The following is a 19,951-nucleotide window of genomic DNA, read 5'->3' on the forward strand; positions in this document are numbered from 1 at the left end:
CTCAAAGGGTGGTCCGAAAACATCAGATTTTTTTATTACTTGTTTTTGTCAGTTGCTGAAAATTGGAAAATTGTTCATTGATGCTTAAATATAATCAGCTGATTGGCAGGACTGTATGATGATAAGTTTATTTTTATAAAGACAAAAAGTGGGGCAGCAAAACCATAACTTTGCTCCCCATAATTGAATAATGGGGATGCTTTTGCTCCACTTGCTCAGGCGCCTATGTAAAGTAGCATTAAATGGAAATACTCAAGTGAAGTACAAATACTTCAAAATTGTACTTAAGTACAGCACTTGAGTAAAATGTACTTAGTTACTTTCTACCACTGACAAATAGAAATGAGGTTATAGGACTTAATTTATGTTTTATATTCTCTGAATTTTGTTGCTCACAGATCTTTCTCATCCTACTTCAAGGGAGGATGGTGCAGAGTTTTTAAATACACTGAAGTTGGTGAATGTTTCCAGACCTTTTAAGCAGATGTAGGACAGCCAAGACATGATGGTATCAGCACCAAAACTATTTAAGTCTAAAGGGCTGCTGAGAAGATAATTTAAATACAAGTATAGGCTTTTTTTTTTTTTTTTTTTTTTAAATCTTTTTCCAAATAGTGTTAGATTTTTTTGTATGTAAAATATGTTTTATAAGTAAGTTACTGCATAGATATGACATATAAATGACCAAAAGGGAAAATGAGATTTGCAGGGCTATAGAGGTTTTTGGTGAATGTGTAGCTTTAAATTTTGTAACAGTTTTATAACATACATAAAACACATTAAAATGTTTACTTTTTATAAAAATGTGTCTGGTTATTATCAAAGTTTATAACAATAAGCCAGCCAGTTAGCCCCTATTTTAACCAAATCAGATGCAAACATTTCTCATCTATAAAGGGAAATACAAACTTTTAAAATTAAATGAATTTGGTTTGTCTATACTATTTTTTTCTTAAATACTGGACTTAAATCAATCAATATTTCCTAGAATTATAATATAGCAGATGATAGGACATCTGTACAGCAACTATATATGTGTTATACTTTCTGACAGCATTCAAAGAGAACATCTTTAGGGTTTGTTTTCAGTTGAGTGCACATTTCATTACATAAACACTGTCTGGATCAGGGCCGATTCCCTCTGGGGCCACTGAACTGTAATGAACTCAATGAAACGTATTTACTCAGAGAACTTTGTTTAAAAGCTTTGTACACATAGAACAAGTGTTTAAGAGAAGAAGAAGGAGAAGCCTGAGAACTGAGGGAGAATCATGAAACTGTTATTGATCTTCGTTGTTTATTAGTATACTGTGAGTGACTGGAGTGGAGATAAACTGTGTTTTAATGTTATGGGCAGTAGTTGAAACAATGTCATTAAGTTATCAACATCAAAATGTTGCCGATAAAAGCAACTTCCCTCGCTTCATATCATATCAACAGTTCAGATCTTTGACATATGAGAAGACACATGGAAGACAAACGTACAGCAGATTTGCTCCAGACAAACTTATCAAGTTACATTTATTCAAAACCATATATAACTATTAACTGTACATTGTATATGTATATATTTCATCGTTTTAGTAATAATTACAATTTCATTACAGGCAGTCCACTACAGACATCTTAATGGCATTATCAATTGAGGGGTTATACCCCAGCATTGTCAAATCAGATTGGTCTATAACACCACAGTCCAAGCTGTGGCAATAGACAACAAAGTGTTTAGGAAACTGTCATTTCTACTGTAGTCTCTGAACATTGAGAGTAAACATTTTGGCAAAACTTTAATGCAATGTGTGTATTTTTATGTGTTTTCTTCTATTTGGTAATGTTATCATCCTAGACTCAAATTGTACTCACATTCTGTAGCTGTGTAAGCACAGTGTAATTGATGTAAACTAGCTGCATTGTGTGCTCAAAAAAAAAAAGAAAGAAAAAGACAAATAAAACAATGTAAGCCTGGTGAGCAGTCAAGTTTGAACAGTTTATGATCAACAGCCAGAATTTACAGGCTTATATAATACAAAGGCATTGATTTATCCAGGCGTGACCAAGACATACAGTATGTTGATGATGAGCCAAGCAGTTCTCACATGATCTTACTGATTGATACACTGTACATGCTAATGATTTATCCTTTGTCCATTTTTTTAATTCTTCAAATTTAAACAGTTCCTAGTGGAGCTCTCCAAGGTCTGCTGTTTAATTTCACTTAGGAGCACATGATTTGGAAGTACTTTACTTAAGTTTTTAAAATATTTATTTACTTCACTAGATTGGTTCAACTGCTGGCTAATTTCTCACAGTGATTTTTCTTTTTTTTTTTCCGTCCATCTGATTTATCTCTCGATCAAAAAGTCTGATGTGACAACACAGAGCTGCTGGATTTTAGTGTTGTTTAGTTTCTCTACAGCAGGATTTTTAAGTTTCTAAATGATTCAGTCAGTTCTACCTTTCAAAAAGAGTGTTCAAATTGAGACATTTAATCCACTTCAGATTAGGAATGTACTGTGATCCATTTATTATAGCATCTGGACTAAGGTTCTTAGTAATGTGCATCCTTTTTACTATAAGAAAACATTGTTTCTGATTCTGTGTTACTCTTCAGATGTATCTAAAAGCTCAAATGCATTCTAGTGTGTCTGTGCTGCTTCAACTCAAGTTATTGTGCGAAGTAAATGCACTATGACAGAGGCGTGTAATGTCCTCTAATTAAATTTTCAAAGATGGTTACTCACAGATGGTGAAATATTCTAGACATAAACTAGTGCTGAAGGGTAATGTGAGTGATAGTAATACTGAAAGACTTCTAGAAAATGAACAGTATAAAACCACTGACAAAGAAGCTTGCTTTGTTCAGACAATTTTATGTTCAATATGTTGCAAAGTCTGATATCATTGACATCATCATCGTGCATCCACTGGCTAAGAAAAGCAGGCAGATTATGTAAAAATGTCAGTAATGGTCACCGCTCAACGGTTTCATTGCTCCTACTAGTGTAATGAACCTGAAAAAGCTTGATCTCGCTGCTCTACGTTAAGTCACTTGTATGAACAGAATGGTCATTTCAGTGTATTTATATCCACATTCTTCTCCACAGATGCTTGGAGAGTAGTGTGCTCAAAGATAATAGTAGATGGGTCTCCCAATATCTCTAAGTATACAAGCAGAGCTTTGTTTTGATGCAGTGGACGGACAATCTAGTAGGTGGATAGAGATTAAGAAGATTTAGGTTTCTTTTAGAAGTAAGAAAGGACAAATTCACACCTCTACTCTCCAGTGGCAGATAAGGCATTCTTTTCAGGGACGGAAGTTTTTTTTATGGGGGATGATTTTTAGGGGGCCCAAGTGAATCTCAGTGTATTTTATAGCATTTCATGTTTAAGAACAACTTTCTCTGAATTTTATCTGATTTCTTTCCATCTCACTGTAAGGCAAAATCAGGTAGTGCTTCTCTGCATGCATACTACTACGTATACATCCAACACATGCACTATCTGCACAAAAAAAACCCATAAACATTCGTTTGTTCTTCCCTCTTATTATCCCAGGCTGTGCAGTTTTCATGCTTCTCAGGGTACGCTGAGCGTAATCCAACAGCTGTGCAATGAGGCGCATTTTTCATCCATTTTCAAATTTGCTATTAATCCCTGCAGTCCTGCTCCAATGATGCGTGGCTCGGTGGGTTATCCCTTTCATTAAACCCCAGAAAAGCAGTTTCAGCAATCCAGGCTATTTTAAGTCTCTCAGATGCTCCCCCCTCTCTTAGAGTATAGATGGCAACAGAGATTACATAATTCAGTAGAGTGCTGTCAATCAGCTCAGCCAATCCCTGATTAGAATCGGGTAATCTTGACTCCAGAGTCACCGACGATGAGACGGGCCAGGGAAGGATGAACCTGTGTGATAATGAGAGATCATGAAAAATACAAATTAATACAAATGATAAGTCTCACAGTTACTCTTTAACACAACACCACGGCATTAACTGAACTACTGCATGTGTGACAAAAAGTTGTATAAAGCCTTTTGTGCAAAGTCTGATAAACTGCCTGAAGTGATGTTACTTGGAAACATCCTCTGGGACTAAAAGTTTGAAAATGAAACAAATATGGGGGAGTGGAGTTAGAAAAAGGTGGGGTCACAAGACCTCTGAAGCCCGCCTCTCATCTCTGCTTGAGGCTACATTAGTGGCTACTTGCATAACACACTTGAATTCCCGAACTGACTGTCAATGGTTGAATTGCATTTTGGGTAATGTAGGTGTCAAGTTCTGACAAGGAAGATAAATGCATAGAATAAAAGATGATATCTGTGGACATACTGTATTGATTTTGATACTTAAAAAAAAAAAAAAAAAAGGTCAGTCTTGAGTGCGACATATAGGAGTGCAATGCTAAATCAGTGGAATACTCTGTGACTACTTGGTAGCATAAGGACATACAGTACATCAACAAGCCTATTTAATAAGAAAAGTGTTGAACAAAACAGACAGGCTTAAATCTTTGCACTCCTTGTCTTGTAAATACTTCAATTTAAGCAAATTGAGAAATTTCCACAGTCAGTTGTCAACCATGTAGACATTTCTTGCTTTTCCTGAGTTAAAGCTTTATTTGAATAATGGACATGGATAATTTTTCCCGTGTAACCTGTAACCCAAGTACATAAGGTATTTTTACAAAAGTAAATTATTGTCATTCAATTTGTTCCTACTGCTCTATGTAGCATTTGTTGACACATGGCCCAATAAAATATAAAGATGAGAGATTACAATTAAGTACAATTTAGTCATAGTATCTGATTAATCAGTCAAAACACAAACACTATGACTGGCACAACTCTATGAGCATGTACTTTATGTAAAGGTGGATCTAGAGCGAATCAAAGTCCCCTGACTTCATGTGTCAGATTGTAACACTGCATGTGAGGTGTGGTCAGTAACAAGCAACATTTTTCCTGTTTCTCACCTGTGCTTGAAGCGGCCCATAAGGCACCAGTTCTCCGTCCACAGTGAGTGTTCCCCGTGTAGACAGAGGCTGCAGCCTGAAGGCCCTGCAGGTAACGTGGCTCACATATGGCGAGCTGACGGAGTGGTGAGTTCCTCTCTCCATGGCAAAGAACAGTCTCAGTAAAGTGGCTCTGGAGATTCCCGCCCGCACAAAGGTCAGGTGGATCAGCCCATCGTCAAACCTGGCCTGGGGTGCAGCATGTAGGTCAGCCCCGAGGTGGCTCTGATAAAGGGCTAGGACCAGGACAAAGTCCCCTTCAATGGTCACCCAGTCTCTGGTAGGAAGGGGTTGGTCAAGAGGGGGTAATAAGTCATCCTTCGGGAGATTTAAAGGCAGTGAGACGTAAGGACGGTTCTTAAGGGGTCCTGCTGGCTCAGCAATGTCAAAGTTAAAAGATGAGGACGGCGTGCGTAAAGAAGGTGAGGGCGAAGTGGAATTTGGGGTGTTAGGACGTGGGGCGAGGTAGGATGAGGAGTGTGGGGAGGCACATGAAGGGGAAGATGGGGGTGTGGGGGAAAGAGAGAGAGAGAGGGAAGGGAGTTTAGGGGGGAGAGAGTTTGAGTGGGAGTGCTGGAGGAGGGAGAGGGGCCTTGGCCGGGAGGCGTTCTGGTTTTGGTCCAGGGTCTTGGGCTTGTAAGAGAAGGGAGAGTGACGAAAGGGAGAGGAGATGGTGAGAGACCGTTCGCGAGCGACGTCCAGCTGGTAGGGTTCTTTCTGGTAGTAGGTTCCATTAAGATCCATGTCCTCCACCCCATACGAAGTGCTAGAATTTGTGTCAACCTCCCGACTGAGAGGCTGGTTAAAGAGAGCGTTGGCTATCTGGCTTGAAGGGGCTGAATTCTTTCTTAGTGCCTTTCTGGCTTCCTGAAGGCCATCTTGGTAAGTGAAACCCTCTGGCTCTTCATCTGCCTCTCGCCCCATGTCTAGCTCATAGCTCTCTCCGAGCTCTCTTGCCTGCAGTACTCCCTCCCCCTCTACAGAACCGCCACTGCCTTCCCCGTCCTTCCCCCTATTCTCCTCCTCCATCTCACTGGAGTCTTCCTCTGCTCGTCCCTCATCTTCCCTTTCATCCTTGATCCCCGCCAACCTTTCCGCCCTTCCCATACTGCATTCATCCCTTTCATTTGATTCTGAACTCGTCCCTGACCTCTCCTCTTCTGCTTCCATCTCCATCTCCCCCTCCCTTTCCCTCTCTCTGTCCTCCGCCAGGCTGCTTGCCCTCACCACGCCGGTTCCTCCTCCCCTGGCCCTCTCCCTTCTCCGCTCCCTTTCTCTCTGCCTCTCCTCTTTTTCCCTCTCTCCTTCACCCCTCCGCAGGCTTCTCTGCTCACTGATGCCCATGTCAGAGCAGGTGCGATGGATGGGGGTTCGACAGAAGCCCTCCAGGCCTTCAGTGATACTGCGGGAGAGGGGTCTCCTTGGCGGAGGAGGTGTAGCATCTGGTGATGCGGTGACAATAGAGGGAGGCAGGTAGGACAGACGACCCTTGTAGGATCGAAGAGAAGCTATGCGCACCAGGGTGCCCAAGGTGAAGCGGGCTGAGCCCAAGCCTCGATACCTAGAGTAAAGTAAAAAATAAGTGATTAATTAATTTAATAAAGCTATCTTTTGTTATGAAACTAAATTAAATGAGTTATGCTGGAGTGGAAATATGCTCAGATGAACAAAACCATCAGTGATTGTTCTTGTAGTCAAAGACAGACATTAATTTAAAAGCTACAATGTCTCATACACTCACCTCTCACTCTCAATGTCAACATCGGACACAAAGCCCCAGGCAACAGATAGGAAAGAAAACAGTCTTCTGGGTGCTGCAGTACGGGTATTGGAGGGAGGAGGGCTTGTTGTCACAGAGACCACGTCCATGGGTCGGACACCGCCTCGGCAGAGCAAAAAGCAGCAGTTTAAAAGGAGGGGCTCCCGAAGGCACATGTCATACCTGAGGGAGATATAAAAAGACAACAACATCTCCTCTCAGTAAAAATAACAAACAGGTCAATACAGAGTCCTTCCTCTAGATATCTAGGTCTAGATAACCACATCACAAAAACAACAATATTGTGCTATTTTGTTTAAAGAAAAGATAACTTGTGAGTTTGGAATTAGGTTTATCTGACTTTTACTGAAATTACATTCGAAGAAATATACATAGTAATTATAATTTATCTTTTCTTTATGAAAGGCTGGATTAGTTTATACAACATTTGGCAATAAAAAGTACAAAAGTCATTTGCAAGATGACATGTAAAATGTGTGATATGACAGCTGTGCTCTACTCAGACAGAACCTTATATACTTCAGAAATGATTTTATATGTTTAATGGTGTACAACAACCTATGAACAGCAGATTATCAGAATTTAAGATAAGAACATAAAGCAAATGCAGCGAAGAGATAATGTAGACTTCTGTGAACATGCCTACCCTGCATGGTGGTTGATGGAGCCAGCCAGAGCATTCCCAGAGCCACAGGGCAGAATGCCAACAGGTACTTTTATTGCTTGTTCCCAGTCAGGACGCTCCATCAGCCCATTAATTACCTACACAACATTAAGAGAATCACATCACTGGACACAGTTTAAGCTATAATATCCCCCTCGAACATCCCCCTAAAGTTCACCAATATTGGCCGACCATCAAAAGCTTTACAAACCTCATGCAGCAGGCCATCCCCAGAAATGATGATGATGCCATCCCACTCTGGGAGCGATATCTCTCGGATAAGCTCCCTGGCATGGTTCTGACGCTCTGAGAGAGATAACAAAAAGAGCAACACTTGCTAAATATGTAAGTTTTATAAAAATGTAATATATTTCTCATGAGGCTGCCTTTGGCCTTGATGTGTTACCTGTCTGTATAAGGTTGTAGCTGATGTTTGCCTCCCTAATCATTGGCAGGATGTGGGTCTGACACCACTGCATTGCCTGGCCTCTCCCACTGAAGGGATTGACCAATAACAGTAGTCGCCTGGGACGAGGTAGCAGACTTCTTGAAAATTCTGTATGAATAAGAAGAGATAGCATGAATTAGTTTAGCCTGTTTATTGTCTAGAATAAGGGAAGGAACTAGAGGTACACCGCATTTTCCAAGTGAGCCAACTGGGACGTAAGCTAAGCTGTCATTACACAGTGTTGCCCAACCCTGGACTTTGAGTGTGTTGAACCATTTGAAGCTCCTTTATTTCACCTCACAGGATCTACTTCACACTGCACAACACTGTTGCTTGAGAGAGTGTCTATTTAAATTCAGATACATGGTAATCTCATGGTAAAGGACAACTGTGACATTTTACTCTTATTCTTCACTCTGAGGAATTAATACATCTCCTATGGTTAATTTTAAAAATTTAAGATATAGTAAAAACGATAGATGGATGCCAACGGTTTGGGGAAGGAAATTAAATTACTGCACTCTTGGATAATCCTGGATTATGCAACAATCTACACTGAAGCATGAATAACACAAACCAAAAATCCAACTAACCACTACAATAATGTCCATCAGCATAAAAATGTACAGAATAAAGACAGGAAGTGAATCAGAAATGGAGTGATTTTGTAAGAGTGCAGAGAGAGAAAGAAAGAGAAATAATGAAGGCTTTGTGAGGAAAGTGGAACAGAAATTCGGGGTCAAACAGAAGGCTGTTAAGGAAAATAATATGTACTGCAACAGAGTATGTTTGAGATACAAGCAGAGAAGGGACAAACCGAGGATTGGAGGAAAGTAAATATGACTGACAGCTTTATCTGCATAGGGGGAAAGAGACACTGATGTTATAAGCGAAGTCAGGAAAACAAACAATAGAGAGTAAACATATTTGAGAGATAAAGATTCAGTCTGCGGAGGGGGGAAGGAGACAGGAAAAGATGGGAGATGCTGGTCAAGTGTGTGATGCACAGGCAATGGTGAGAAAAAGGTAAATATTCACACACACAGACAGTAAAAGTAAACACCAAGCAGAGCCTTGCTATCTGTTTGGTTATCGAGGCTGAGGGGGGGGATACAGCTCATGGAAAGGAGTGGAAAGCTGCAGCAGCCCTACCCTCTCTGTCTCTACATTTATCACTGAATATAGACTGTGTGTGCAGGACAGATAAGGACATAACATAAGAAAGAAAGAAGTATTAGAAAAAGATGGAGTCATGTGAAACAAACAAACAAAAAAATCCAAACTAAATACCCAGAATAATAAATCTCACAGCCTCTTAGGGTGTTTTAGTATTAATCTCCCTGTGTTTTAAACTAGATAACCCCTAACATGCTCAACTACTGTTGAGACCATTTGTGCCCTCAGTGACAAAATGTGTGTGCTGTACATACAAAAGGGACTTGGGTCACACTGACATTAAGCTATATTTAGCCAACATTTACAAAGGAGGCATAAATCAAGGTGGCACGAGACCACATTGTGTTGTTTCTTGTAGTAAACAACAGGAATTAAAGACTTAATCATACAGACAAACGTTTATTTTTGCCAAAGTAAATCCTTTAAACACTGTTATCTACTGTAAACTATCAGTATTGTGAAGCCATTCACTGCATTTCATAAGTGACCAGGGTTCTTTGATAAAAAAAAAATAGAGCTTAGTCAGTGCTTTAGGATTTGGGCAACTAGACAAAAACATTAATTTGAACATGGTTTACTATTGAAAATTATTGATTATCCATTTATAAAAAGTTTAAGTATCTGAGTGTTGATTTTCATAACATACGGACATGAACTGAAATGAAAGTCAGGAGGAAAATGCAGTATATTTGTACTCAATAGGCGACTACAATCACCTGTTTTGTCCTGTAAAGAAAAGGACACATCACCCAACCTGAACAGACAAGCCACAACTTGTACAAATACACTCACCTGTTTCAGCAGTGACGGTCAAGCCTCTGAGTAGACACTGCACAGCAGCCGACCACCTCTCAGCTTCAGGCCTGCTCTCTGCCAGGTAGGCCCTCACCTGCCTGCGCCGGGACACCCCTTTCCTTCGTTTGCCTGGTGGGTACCAGTACAGCACCAGGAGAGGGGGCGCAGGGGCGCGAGGACAGCTGCACCCCACTAGCTCTGATAAAGGCAGCAGGAGACGGGCTTCTTTCCCTGGCCGTGGCGACAGGCGCTGGATATGTATGTGGGTGTGGGTGAGGGTCAAGGCATAGTTGGAGGCCGGAGCCGGAGTAGGGGAGGCAGCAGGGGAGAGGCCCCCCGGACCACCAGGACTGTTGGGGCAGCTGTTATTGTTGCCGTTACTGCCCGATCCCCAGCTAGCAAACTGGCCATGAAGGAGGGCTTCTGCTGGGGAAAGTGTTGAGGGGTCTGGGGATCGCATCCTCACTGCTGAAGTGGACAAGGTTTACCAGGAAAAAAATCAGTCTAACAAGCTGTAGAGTAGTTCTTCTACAGTTACAGGCTTGAAGAGTGGAACTTTAGCAGCTCTTCCAAGATTTGCAGGGAAAATCAAATTGTATCCTAATATCAGTCTGAGAACTTTATCCCTGAAATCTCCTCAAAATCATTCTTCTTCAGTGCTTGAATTCAAGAGACAATGTCACAAAAAGTCAGCTCTGAGTTTCTGTTCCCGTCTGTCCATTTCAGAAGTGTCTTCATTTGAAAAGAAAAGAAAAAAACTGCTTCCAGTTCAAAGGTGCTTCTTTTACTGTACTTATCCAGTGAAGATGGGAACTGCTAAAGAACCAGTCCTTCTGTCACAGTTAGAAATCTCCCATGACAGTTTGATCTGAAGAGCTGTCAGCTTCTACAGTTTACTGCCAGTTGAAAAGTGGACAAACGATACTCATACATATTCAAAGACAACAGGACTTAAAAGTAGAATTTCCCACTATGCGATCAGTCATTTAAACAAGAGTGTTCTTCCCAAAGATTGCATAAGTAAAAAAAAAAAAGTTTACATTAAAACTTAAAGCCACCTATTGTGAGAACAATATAAGGCAGCTGAGCAGCTACAACATCAACAATAACTCTTTAAATAATTAAACAAATGGACAAAAATCAAACTTTAAGTTGCATTGAAAAAGTGATCCACTAAGTATGAATAAGACAAACAAACACACCTTGCTTAGACAAGGAGGCTACAACAATTAAATTAATGAACAAGTAAAGATTTCTGTAGAATATGTTGCATGTTAAGTGCTGGCCAAAATGTGATTAATGCCACAAAGATATGAGTGCAGACTTTTTCCAAGACCTTTGATACCTAATGCTATCTTTAATCTCAGTGATATATAGGAGGCAGACAAGAGGAGTGACTAGGCTAGTCCTCTAGACAGTAGTGTGATACATTTAAGTTTCATCCAAACAAATACTCTTGCATAACTTCGTTATCTGTTCTCCACAAGAGGAAAATGAACACTGAGAAAGACAAGTGGAGACTAGACAACGAAAAAACAAACACAGAAACAAAACAAAAGACAAACAAGGAGACGGTTCCAGGTGGGTCCTTGGTTTATGTCATTGTAAAGTCCTTGAGTCAGGCCTCACGTTCCCTCCCATAGATCTTTGTTCCTGTATGAAGACAAGACTTTAATGTATGGGTGATCCACCTTCAAGTATTTTTTTAATAACTGGACAAGAAATTGACACTATAGAGGAATGTGCATCTAATTCACATGGATTTCTGAAACACGTGTTCATAATTAGAGTAAAACAAGTACAGAGTAAGTTGAAGCAAGTGCAAATGTGTCATGATAAGCGGAAGAGATTGTGGTTACGGGATGAAGCAATACAAGATCCATCATGCCCCTTGACCATAGGTGCATTTTTGCTGAGGCACATAATGATTCAGAGTCACATATCCTCAGCCCGAACTGCTGAGACACCAAATTATTTCGGATGAAAGGTTGCCCGACAATGACACGGCATTTTCATATTCAGGGCTTTTGTCTAATAGGATTTGGGGACACAGTGTCTCTTTCACAGTTTGAATCTAGGATTGAGATTTCGTAAATTGCTGGCCTCAACTGTACTGGATTTGAGATGTTTTGCAATATGGTTTAGCAGTAACAATCTTACTATTTACAATTACAACTACTATTTTAATACATTTTACTAGGGATGCAGCTAATGATTATTTTCATTTTCAATTAGTCTGTTAATTATTTTCTCTATTAAACAATAAGTTGTTTGGTCCATAAAATGTCGATTAGTGTTTCCCAGACCCTAAGGTGACGTCCTCAAATGTCTCATTTCGTCCACATTAGTCCACAACCCAAAGATATTCAGTTAACTGTCATGGAGGACTAAAGAAACCAGAAACTATTCACTTTTTTATTTTTTAAATGTCTCAAAACAATGAGTTCATTATCAAAATAGTTGGCAACTAATCGATTACTTGACTAATTGTTTCAGCTCTACATAACTAGTTTCTACCCAATAGAAACTGGTTCACATAAAGTCTGATTAAAAGATTAAAACATAATAATCACTAGAAATTCATGACACTATCATATATGTACACTACAGAAATATAGTGTCTCTTACAACAAGTTTGACAACTCTACATAACTTGTAAAATGACTATGACAAGCTGTTTACATGTTTAATTAACTGTTACAGGCCTATCTGTATCACAATAAAGTGCTGTTTATCAGTATCATATAATATTCTGTTCACAGGTGATGGGTAACAGTAATGTTAAAGCTCCAGGTCACCAGAGTCCAGTTCATTAGACTTTCTACTTCAGTGCGTCAAAGTACAATTGGACTATCACCGTGAGACTTCGCGAACACCCTAAATTAATAAACTAGTCATCTTGCTTTCAAGTTTTACAGCCATGAAACATTATGTAAGCTGTAGTGCAGACAGAATCAATACGTGGCTGATGTCCTGCTTTGATAACAACGACTCTAAAAAGGACTTAACTGATGCCCATTGTTGCACCTTACGCCCTTGAAACGCAGGGCGGGGACACCCAGAAATAATAATATCTGCAGGCTAATTTTGTCTCCCACACAATGAGGCTGCTGCTGGGTAACTTGCTGGGTATTTTGGGCAAGTTTCGGGCAGCTTATACTTTGAACTCAAGAACCTTTCCATACAAAGGGCATTGTTAGACACGTTACGGCAGCGCTAACCGTTTATCTACTAACCAACCCCAGAGATGTGAACTATGTTTGACCGTTTAAACTTTAACCGATGTGATCCCCGTAACGTTAGCCGGCTAACTCACTTTAGCTAACCATAGCTGTACAGTTAACAGCACATCTGAGCTGAAGGGCTATTTTCATTCATGTTTAAAATAATCATAAAGAAGCAGAGGGAGGTTAAAGTTGCTTAGAACAAATCCTACCGCTAAATTAATTAATGATAGCAAATGCTAGCTGATGTTGTGAACACAACGCCAGAGGCTACTGTAAACTGACAAGAGCAACACCGCGCGTTGTCAGTTAGCACTGGCTAGCAGTTTGTGTTAACGTGTGTGCTAGCCTAAGTTCAAACCAACTTACTACACTACTAACACTTTATTCTATTGAATATTACCACACAGAAAAGATCCAGCTTAATATGTTACGTCTCATTTATTGTTTGGGTTTTTATAAAGTACCCAAGTTAGCGCATATAACGTTTAAATGGCAACGTTAGCTAGTTAACGGGCGTTATGATCTGATTCTATAACGCAGGGACACGAAAACTGGTAACTTTCTATGTATTATATGCGTTTCAGCGCCGGATTAGGGAAAGCTGAAATGAATATAATACAACAAAGCAAAAATTAAAAAACACAAAACAAATTACCTCATCTTGCCTCCCCTCACGACGACAGACGGTCGCTTGCTCTGAGTGCTGTGTTTCGGTGCAGGAAGTGTCTGGAGACGCAGCAGCAGCAGCTTTGACCGGCGGAGAGGAAATCCAATGCCGATAAGGAAAACATTGCAACACCCACCGACATTCTCCAATCATTGACAGACCATCACTTCCTGGCCAACTCATTTTTTTCCGTGACCAGGGGGTTTTTCAATACTGAAAACAAAAACCTCAGTGAGCTGTAAATTGAGGGGAGAAAAAAAAAAGAAAAAGAAAAAAGTAGTAAAGGGGAGGTGTTTTAAATAACCTGCCCTCTCCAGTGCTGCTAACCAGTCATCTGCTTCAAATCAGTTCATGATTCAGTCAGTGAAAGATTTGTGCGGGTCAGCCGGCTGCCCAATAAAACATAGACACAAACTCATTTTGTACAGCCAATCTTTTATTTGTATCAGATTGCAATGGAAAACAAAAACAGTCTAGTTCTTGTAGCCACGGCTGGATCTGCGACCACGAGCTTTCTCGAACTTCCTGCCCTTGGAGCGGATGTAGGGCCTAGAGAAGAAAAAGAATAGTTTAGTATAGTATGATGGTATGACACATCCAACTTTTATCTTATCAAAACATCAGCACTGCCTAACAATGCCAGACACAGCGCTCACTACTTCTCTAAAACAGTAAAAGGATCACATTTCCTTCCTACCTGAGCACCACATATTAATTTTAAGTGTGCATTCTGACTAAGTATTGGCGCTTGAATACAACAGAGCCTTTATAAAAAGGAACACCTGCTCTTTTCCAACTATGACAAGTCAAAATATCTTCTGTGGAAAAAGATCTCCAAACCTGTGCAAATCAAGTTTAAAACTTATGATAGACGGCACTCAGAGCAAAGATAATTCTACATTTTAGGTGTTTTGGGGTTATTAGAATTTAACAGAACATCAGGGCAACAGGATTCCCCTAACAACAGATAGTCAATTTAAATTTTTATCTCAAAGTACACACTTGAAGTTGCTTTTAGTAAGATTTTAGTGTACAAACTTAGAAAAAAGCAAATATTTATGTAATTAGTTACACCTGTGCTTTTCTTTCTATCAAAGCTTTATTGTTATTATTATGATCCTTAAGAAAATTTAAAGAGCCATGACAAAATATGTCTTTGCCCAGGAAATTAAAGCTTTGATCTCATCACATGAAGTCAAATCTGTATCAAAATAATTATGATTTAAATCATATATAATTTGTAGTGCTATATAAGAATTAGGTTACTACCTATTATGGAAAATTAGCTAATACAAATTATGTATATTACTGTATTGATCAGAATATAAGACAATCATGTAACTAAGGCCCTCCCCCACCTCCTGTTTACGCAAATCTTTTTGAAAATAAAAATACTGATTAAGATTGGGCAAGATATACTGACACCTTTTAAAAGTGGATAGATTTTTTTTTAAAATTACCAATAAAAATATGAAAATAACTTGACCCAAGTCATTAAATAAAATACATTTAACACATCAACCACAGCCTGCTGATTTGAGAATCAGGGTTGGATAGAAAAACAAAGAAAAAGATGGAGGGAAAGAGGGACTACAACCGATAAGTATGTGACAGAGCTACAGAGTCAGAAAGAGTACTGAAAGTCTGATAAATATATTCAATCTGCAGATCTAAAACAACCCCATTTAAGTGTTATCTCAAGCAGATGAACATTTGTTTTATATTCAGGTCGATTTGATAGTCTGCCAATCAGATTGATCAAAGCACCGGTACAACAATATAACCTGTTTGGATTGCCTTAACTAAAACATTTTGTTCTGCATGTTAAGAACAGTACAAACAAATCAACTATACACATACTTGGTGTGGCTGTGAGGAGTTCCAGGGGCTTTTCCAAAGTGCCTGTACACCTCTCTGCCTTTGCGGGGACCTGGAGAACAAACATGTTACAGATTATAAACTGGTTACAAACACTATCCTGATGACTAGATGGTTTTTTTTTGTTTGTTTTTTTTTTTAAATTGTAATACATTTCCTCTGAAGATATTTTGTAGTTCCACAAATATTTACTTAATGATTTTTGACTTGACAATTACAATCTAGCACTGCTTCATTTGCATTTGGCCTCAAGCAAAACAATGTTTTGACAGTGCACGATACAATGCTTCATACACAATAGTGACACCAGATGCCTCTCACCCTCTAACAATAACCAATACAAGGGATGAATTATTTACCGAAAACCAGCCCTTAACAATAACCTACACAAAACCAGTTGGCAGGTAGTTTTAGGCATTTGGTAATATTTTAGTTACACTAATGTTTAAACAGACAACTGTAATACAATGTATAAATAACACTGATACATTTGGTTCTCTGAATTTTGACAAATATGGGCAGATTGTGCATAACAAACTGAGATGCACATGTTCAGGGTAAACAACATTATTGTGAAATATGAACATCTGGTAAGCAACTATCAGCATTGAGGCCAAGATAAAGATGAAAACTTCAAGCACAAAAACAAGTGCGTGCAAGAACACAAGACTACTTAAAATCACAACACTGAGTTATTGTCTGGTGCATGATATGTTTGGCAGACGTGTTATCAGCCTACTAAAGGCAACCAAAACATGCCAGTTCTTAAACCATAGTGCCAAGCAGAACCATGACTGTGCACATTTAACATGGCAGCACAAACTGGAACCAACTTATGCTTAACTGATAATGCTACAAGGCCACATGAGTGCAGGCAGTTTCTTTCAGATTATCTGCTGAAGAATAGTCTTGAGAATGAGCACTGCAAATATTTAGGACTGGCAAAGTGTCTCTAAAGGGATTAAAAGGAACATTGTACTCGCAGCAGTTTGTCCTTGTATCCAAATAAATCCAAAGTCTGAGCAAAACTGAGATAAAGTAAGTTGGTTCTCACAGCTGTACAGTAGGCCAGTAAAAACTGGGACACAGGGCACAGTAAAGAAAAAGCACTTTGTGCTCACTACAGAGACTGCCCTCTTACTGCACCATCGCCCCAAATGATCTGTCAAAAATATGCCACCCTTTCTTAAATATAACTGACTAGCTACAAGTAAAAAAGGGTTTTATAGTAATCAGCTCATTTCAAAGCATGTAAACGTGAAGGACAAGGTACCTGCTTGACCACAGCAAGTGGCAGGATAGTGAAAACATGCATTATCTACTTTAAAAGCACTGTTGTATTGTAATTTGAGTACAATTATAGTTACCTGACAGCAGCACTGTGCCCTGTCCTTTGGGAGAAGCCAAAGCCAGCTGATCAAAGGTCATCACCTGACCGCCTGACTTCAGGATCCTGCGGCGGGCACCGTCGGTGACCCTCAGAGCGCAGATCTGTGGGACAACAAACAGGAGTGTCAACACCTTTATAATGTTGAAGTAAAATCTTCAGTAGACTGACTGATAGCTTAGAGGGAAAAAAAAACAGAATAGGTGAATTTTCATATTCTGAAAACGGAGGCTTACCTTGAGCTTGGGGATGTCCTGAATCCTGACATCATCGGTGACTGTTCCCACAACGACAGCGATTCTGTTCTCACGGCCAGGCATCTTCATCTTACGGATCTGGGAAAGTCAAAAGTCAAAGATTAAGTGAAAAATGTCTGACTCCCTAACAGACCACAGAACTACCATATCTTCAACATTAGGAGTCCTACAACCCCATGCTTTCAAAGTTTACAAAGACATGTGGTACATATGAAATATGATGTGTGCAATACATTGTACTCATTACTGTATATCTGAACAGGCTGTATATGCTGTATATAACCACCTACTATATGTATATAAAGTAACGTGTCTTTTTTCAATAATTTAATGTTTATCTCAGCACTCCTTGCTCTCTTCACTTATTTGCACTATTTGTATCCTGTTTACAATCCACAGAAATGTTTCACCTGTATACAGTCATTTCTATACATTAATGAAGATTGATGTTTTATTTTGTGTAAGTACATTGACAGCCACTAAACCGCAGTCAAATTCATTATATGTATAATAATCTACTAGTATGTTTAGTTTGATCCACAGTGTCCTCAAAACAAGGATATGATCCAATTTCATTTGTTTCTATATTTCACCATTGAGGCAATAAAAACTCAATGGAGCCAGATGCACTGATGCAACTTTTATTCTACTCATACCTAAACGCAGGGATTCTGTCAATATCGGTTACCAATCTGATAGCAGTGCTCTCTTTTCCCCCCAAATTTATTACCCATATATCTCACTGCATGGAGCTCATCTTTCATATACGGTACCATTAGACCAGGGTTTGCTGTAGTTTTTAATAGCATCAGCAGCCCATCGTGACTGACCGCATGTAACATATCATAAACACCAAATTTTATACATTAACAAAGAATCTGCTACGTGAATCTGTCATATCATGACTGATTCCCAATCTGCTTCATCAGATCAGTATCGCTGCACAATAGTCAATCCCACATCTTGAAATATCACAAACTGATACAGAAACAGACCTTTAGGTGCACTTAACTGCATTCAAACCTAGAAAGGACTATGTACTACACACTACAGTTAGCTCACACAGTGAAAAAAAACAAAAAAAAACCCCAAAAAACTCTAGTCAGACACAAAGAAGGATTCATTAAATCTTGAGACGGGAGGGTGAGAGAGAAATGAAACTGACCAGGCGGGAGATGGAGATGGGAGGCCTGTTGGTCCTGCTCATGAAGAGCCTCCTCAGGACAACCTTGTTGAAGGAAGCATTGGAGCGGCGGGCCAGGAACCTGTACAACTGTAAGGACACAATAATAACAGCAACATTAATATAAGCAACTAGACAGGTTATTATCAAAGATGAATACGTTATCAAGTCAATTAAATGTGACAAAATGACAAATACATAGAGTAAGTGAATCATTTATTAAATTCATTTACCTTGACCAGGAGCCTCAGGTAGATATCCTGGCTCTTTGGCTCTTTCCTGTGCACCTTGCGGTCCTTGTTATGTCTGATGTCGACTCCCTTTAAAAATAAACACAAATTAATACATTACAGCAGCTACTTTTAGACTTCCATTGTATCCTGACTCCATTACTTATAGCCACAGTTTATGCCTCTCACTGAGGCTAATCTCATAATATACACTAACATTTAATGCTGCCAAAAGCCACAAATACTGAGAAGTTAGAATGAATATAACTTAAGTAACTATAAGATGTGTCTTTTAGTTTTATTTTCTGGCAGCCCAACATGTAGTAAGCTAATGGGCCGGTTCACACGTTGACACTCAAGCGGCAATGCACACAAGCTAACTGCTTACAGGCAAGGCTGAGTTTTAACACTTAAAAACACACTAAATTTTAAGGGAATAAAACTTTATAGTTAGACACAATATTCCGCTTTCTAACCCATTTTCTGAGCTCGTTTCTGGTCAACTTCAACGCGTGAGTCGGCTGCCTGAACAGCACTAATGTCGGCACCAAAGAAGGTGAGCTAATATGATTTACATGGTCAAATAACACCAAATCATGACGGCACAGTAACGTAAACAATATTTAGAACCAGTAAATGTTGCACTTAAGAAGATATGATGCTGTAATTCAAAGGATGGTCGTGGATACTCAGGTTAAACGAGTTTTTAGATTTCTACTAGCTGCACCTACCATCTTGGACTCAGAGCGAAAAGGGAAAAGGAAGAGCGGAGGTCTCGCGATAAACAGTGCGATGAATTCTCGGGCGTCTGATTGGCTACAGCATAGATCCGAGCATGCGCTTCCGGGAAGGCCAACGTCAAAACAACCGTGGTGATTTAGGATGGTGCCTCTGGTGTTAGAAAGGACTAACCGAACTATTATTTATTTACAGACATGTACTTGTACCATATATTAAATCTACAAATAAAGAGGCATTTCTCAATTAAACAAGCAAAAAAGCACATAAAATAAGATAGGACCGCCATGACAATTTAACTGATTTACATTGAACATAAAGTGTTATAAATTTTGATTACTTTTTTTATTATTAAAGGGTGCCGATATATACACTGTTGCTGTAACATGTAAAATCATTACAAAAGTTATTTAAGAAAGGGTTTTGAATTTGACAGTTTTCTTTGTGAATATTAATTTCGGTTTCTTTGGTTTTGAGATTTCTGTCCTCACCCCAAAACAACAGAGGTGAA

General features: G+C 39.3%; 2 protein-coding genes across 2 annotated transcripts; both read right to left on the reverse strand.

Moving 5' to 3' along the window:
• Positions 1-1,973: 1,973 nt before the first annotated feature.
• sphk2 (sphingosine kinase 2) lies at positions 1,974-13,932 on the reverse strand. The gene is made up of 8 exons (XM_042423322.1): positions 13,756-13,932; positions 9,871-11,526; positions 7,861-8,010; positions 7,666-7,760; positions 7,437-7,552; positions 6,752-6,952; positions 4,972-6,571; positions 1,974-3,903 (listed from the first exon to the last, which is right to left on the reverse strand). The coding sequence occupies exons 2-8, from the start codon at positions 10,331-10,333 to the stop codon at positions 3,841-3,843; spliced, it is 2,688 nt and encodes an 895-aa protein (XP_042279256.1). The 5' UTR covers positions 10,334-11,526; positions 13,756-13,932; the 3' UTR covers positions 1,974-3,840.
• Positions 13,933-14,182: 250 nt separating this feature from the next.
• Positions 14,183-19,529, reverse strand: rpl18 (ribosomal protein L18). Its single transcript, XM_042423323.1, has 7 exons — positions 19,434-19,529; positions 18,706-18,792; positions 18,455-18,562; positions 17,269-17,367; positions 17,013-17,136; positions 15,628-15,697; positions 14,183-14,316 (listed from the first exon to the last, which is right to left on the reverse strand). Exons 1-7 carry the CDS (start codon positions 19,434-19,436, stop codon positions 14,241-14,243), a joined length of 567 nt encoding a protein of 188 aa, XP_042279257.1. The 5' UTR covers positions 19,437-19,529; the 3' UTR covers positions 14,183-14,240.
• Between the last annotated feature and the right edge of the window lie 422 nt (positions 19,530-19,951).

This window comes from Thunnus maccoyii, chromosome 10 (genome assembly GCF_910596095.1).
Source record: "Thunnus maccoyii chromosome 10, fThuMac1.1, whole genome shotgun sequence".
Classification (NCBI taxonomy): Eukaryota; Metazoa; Chordata; class Actinopteri; order Scombriformes; family Scombridae; genus Thunnus; species Thunnus maccoyii.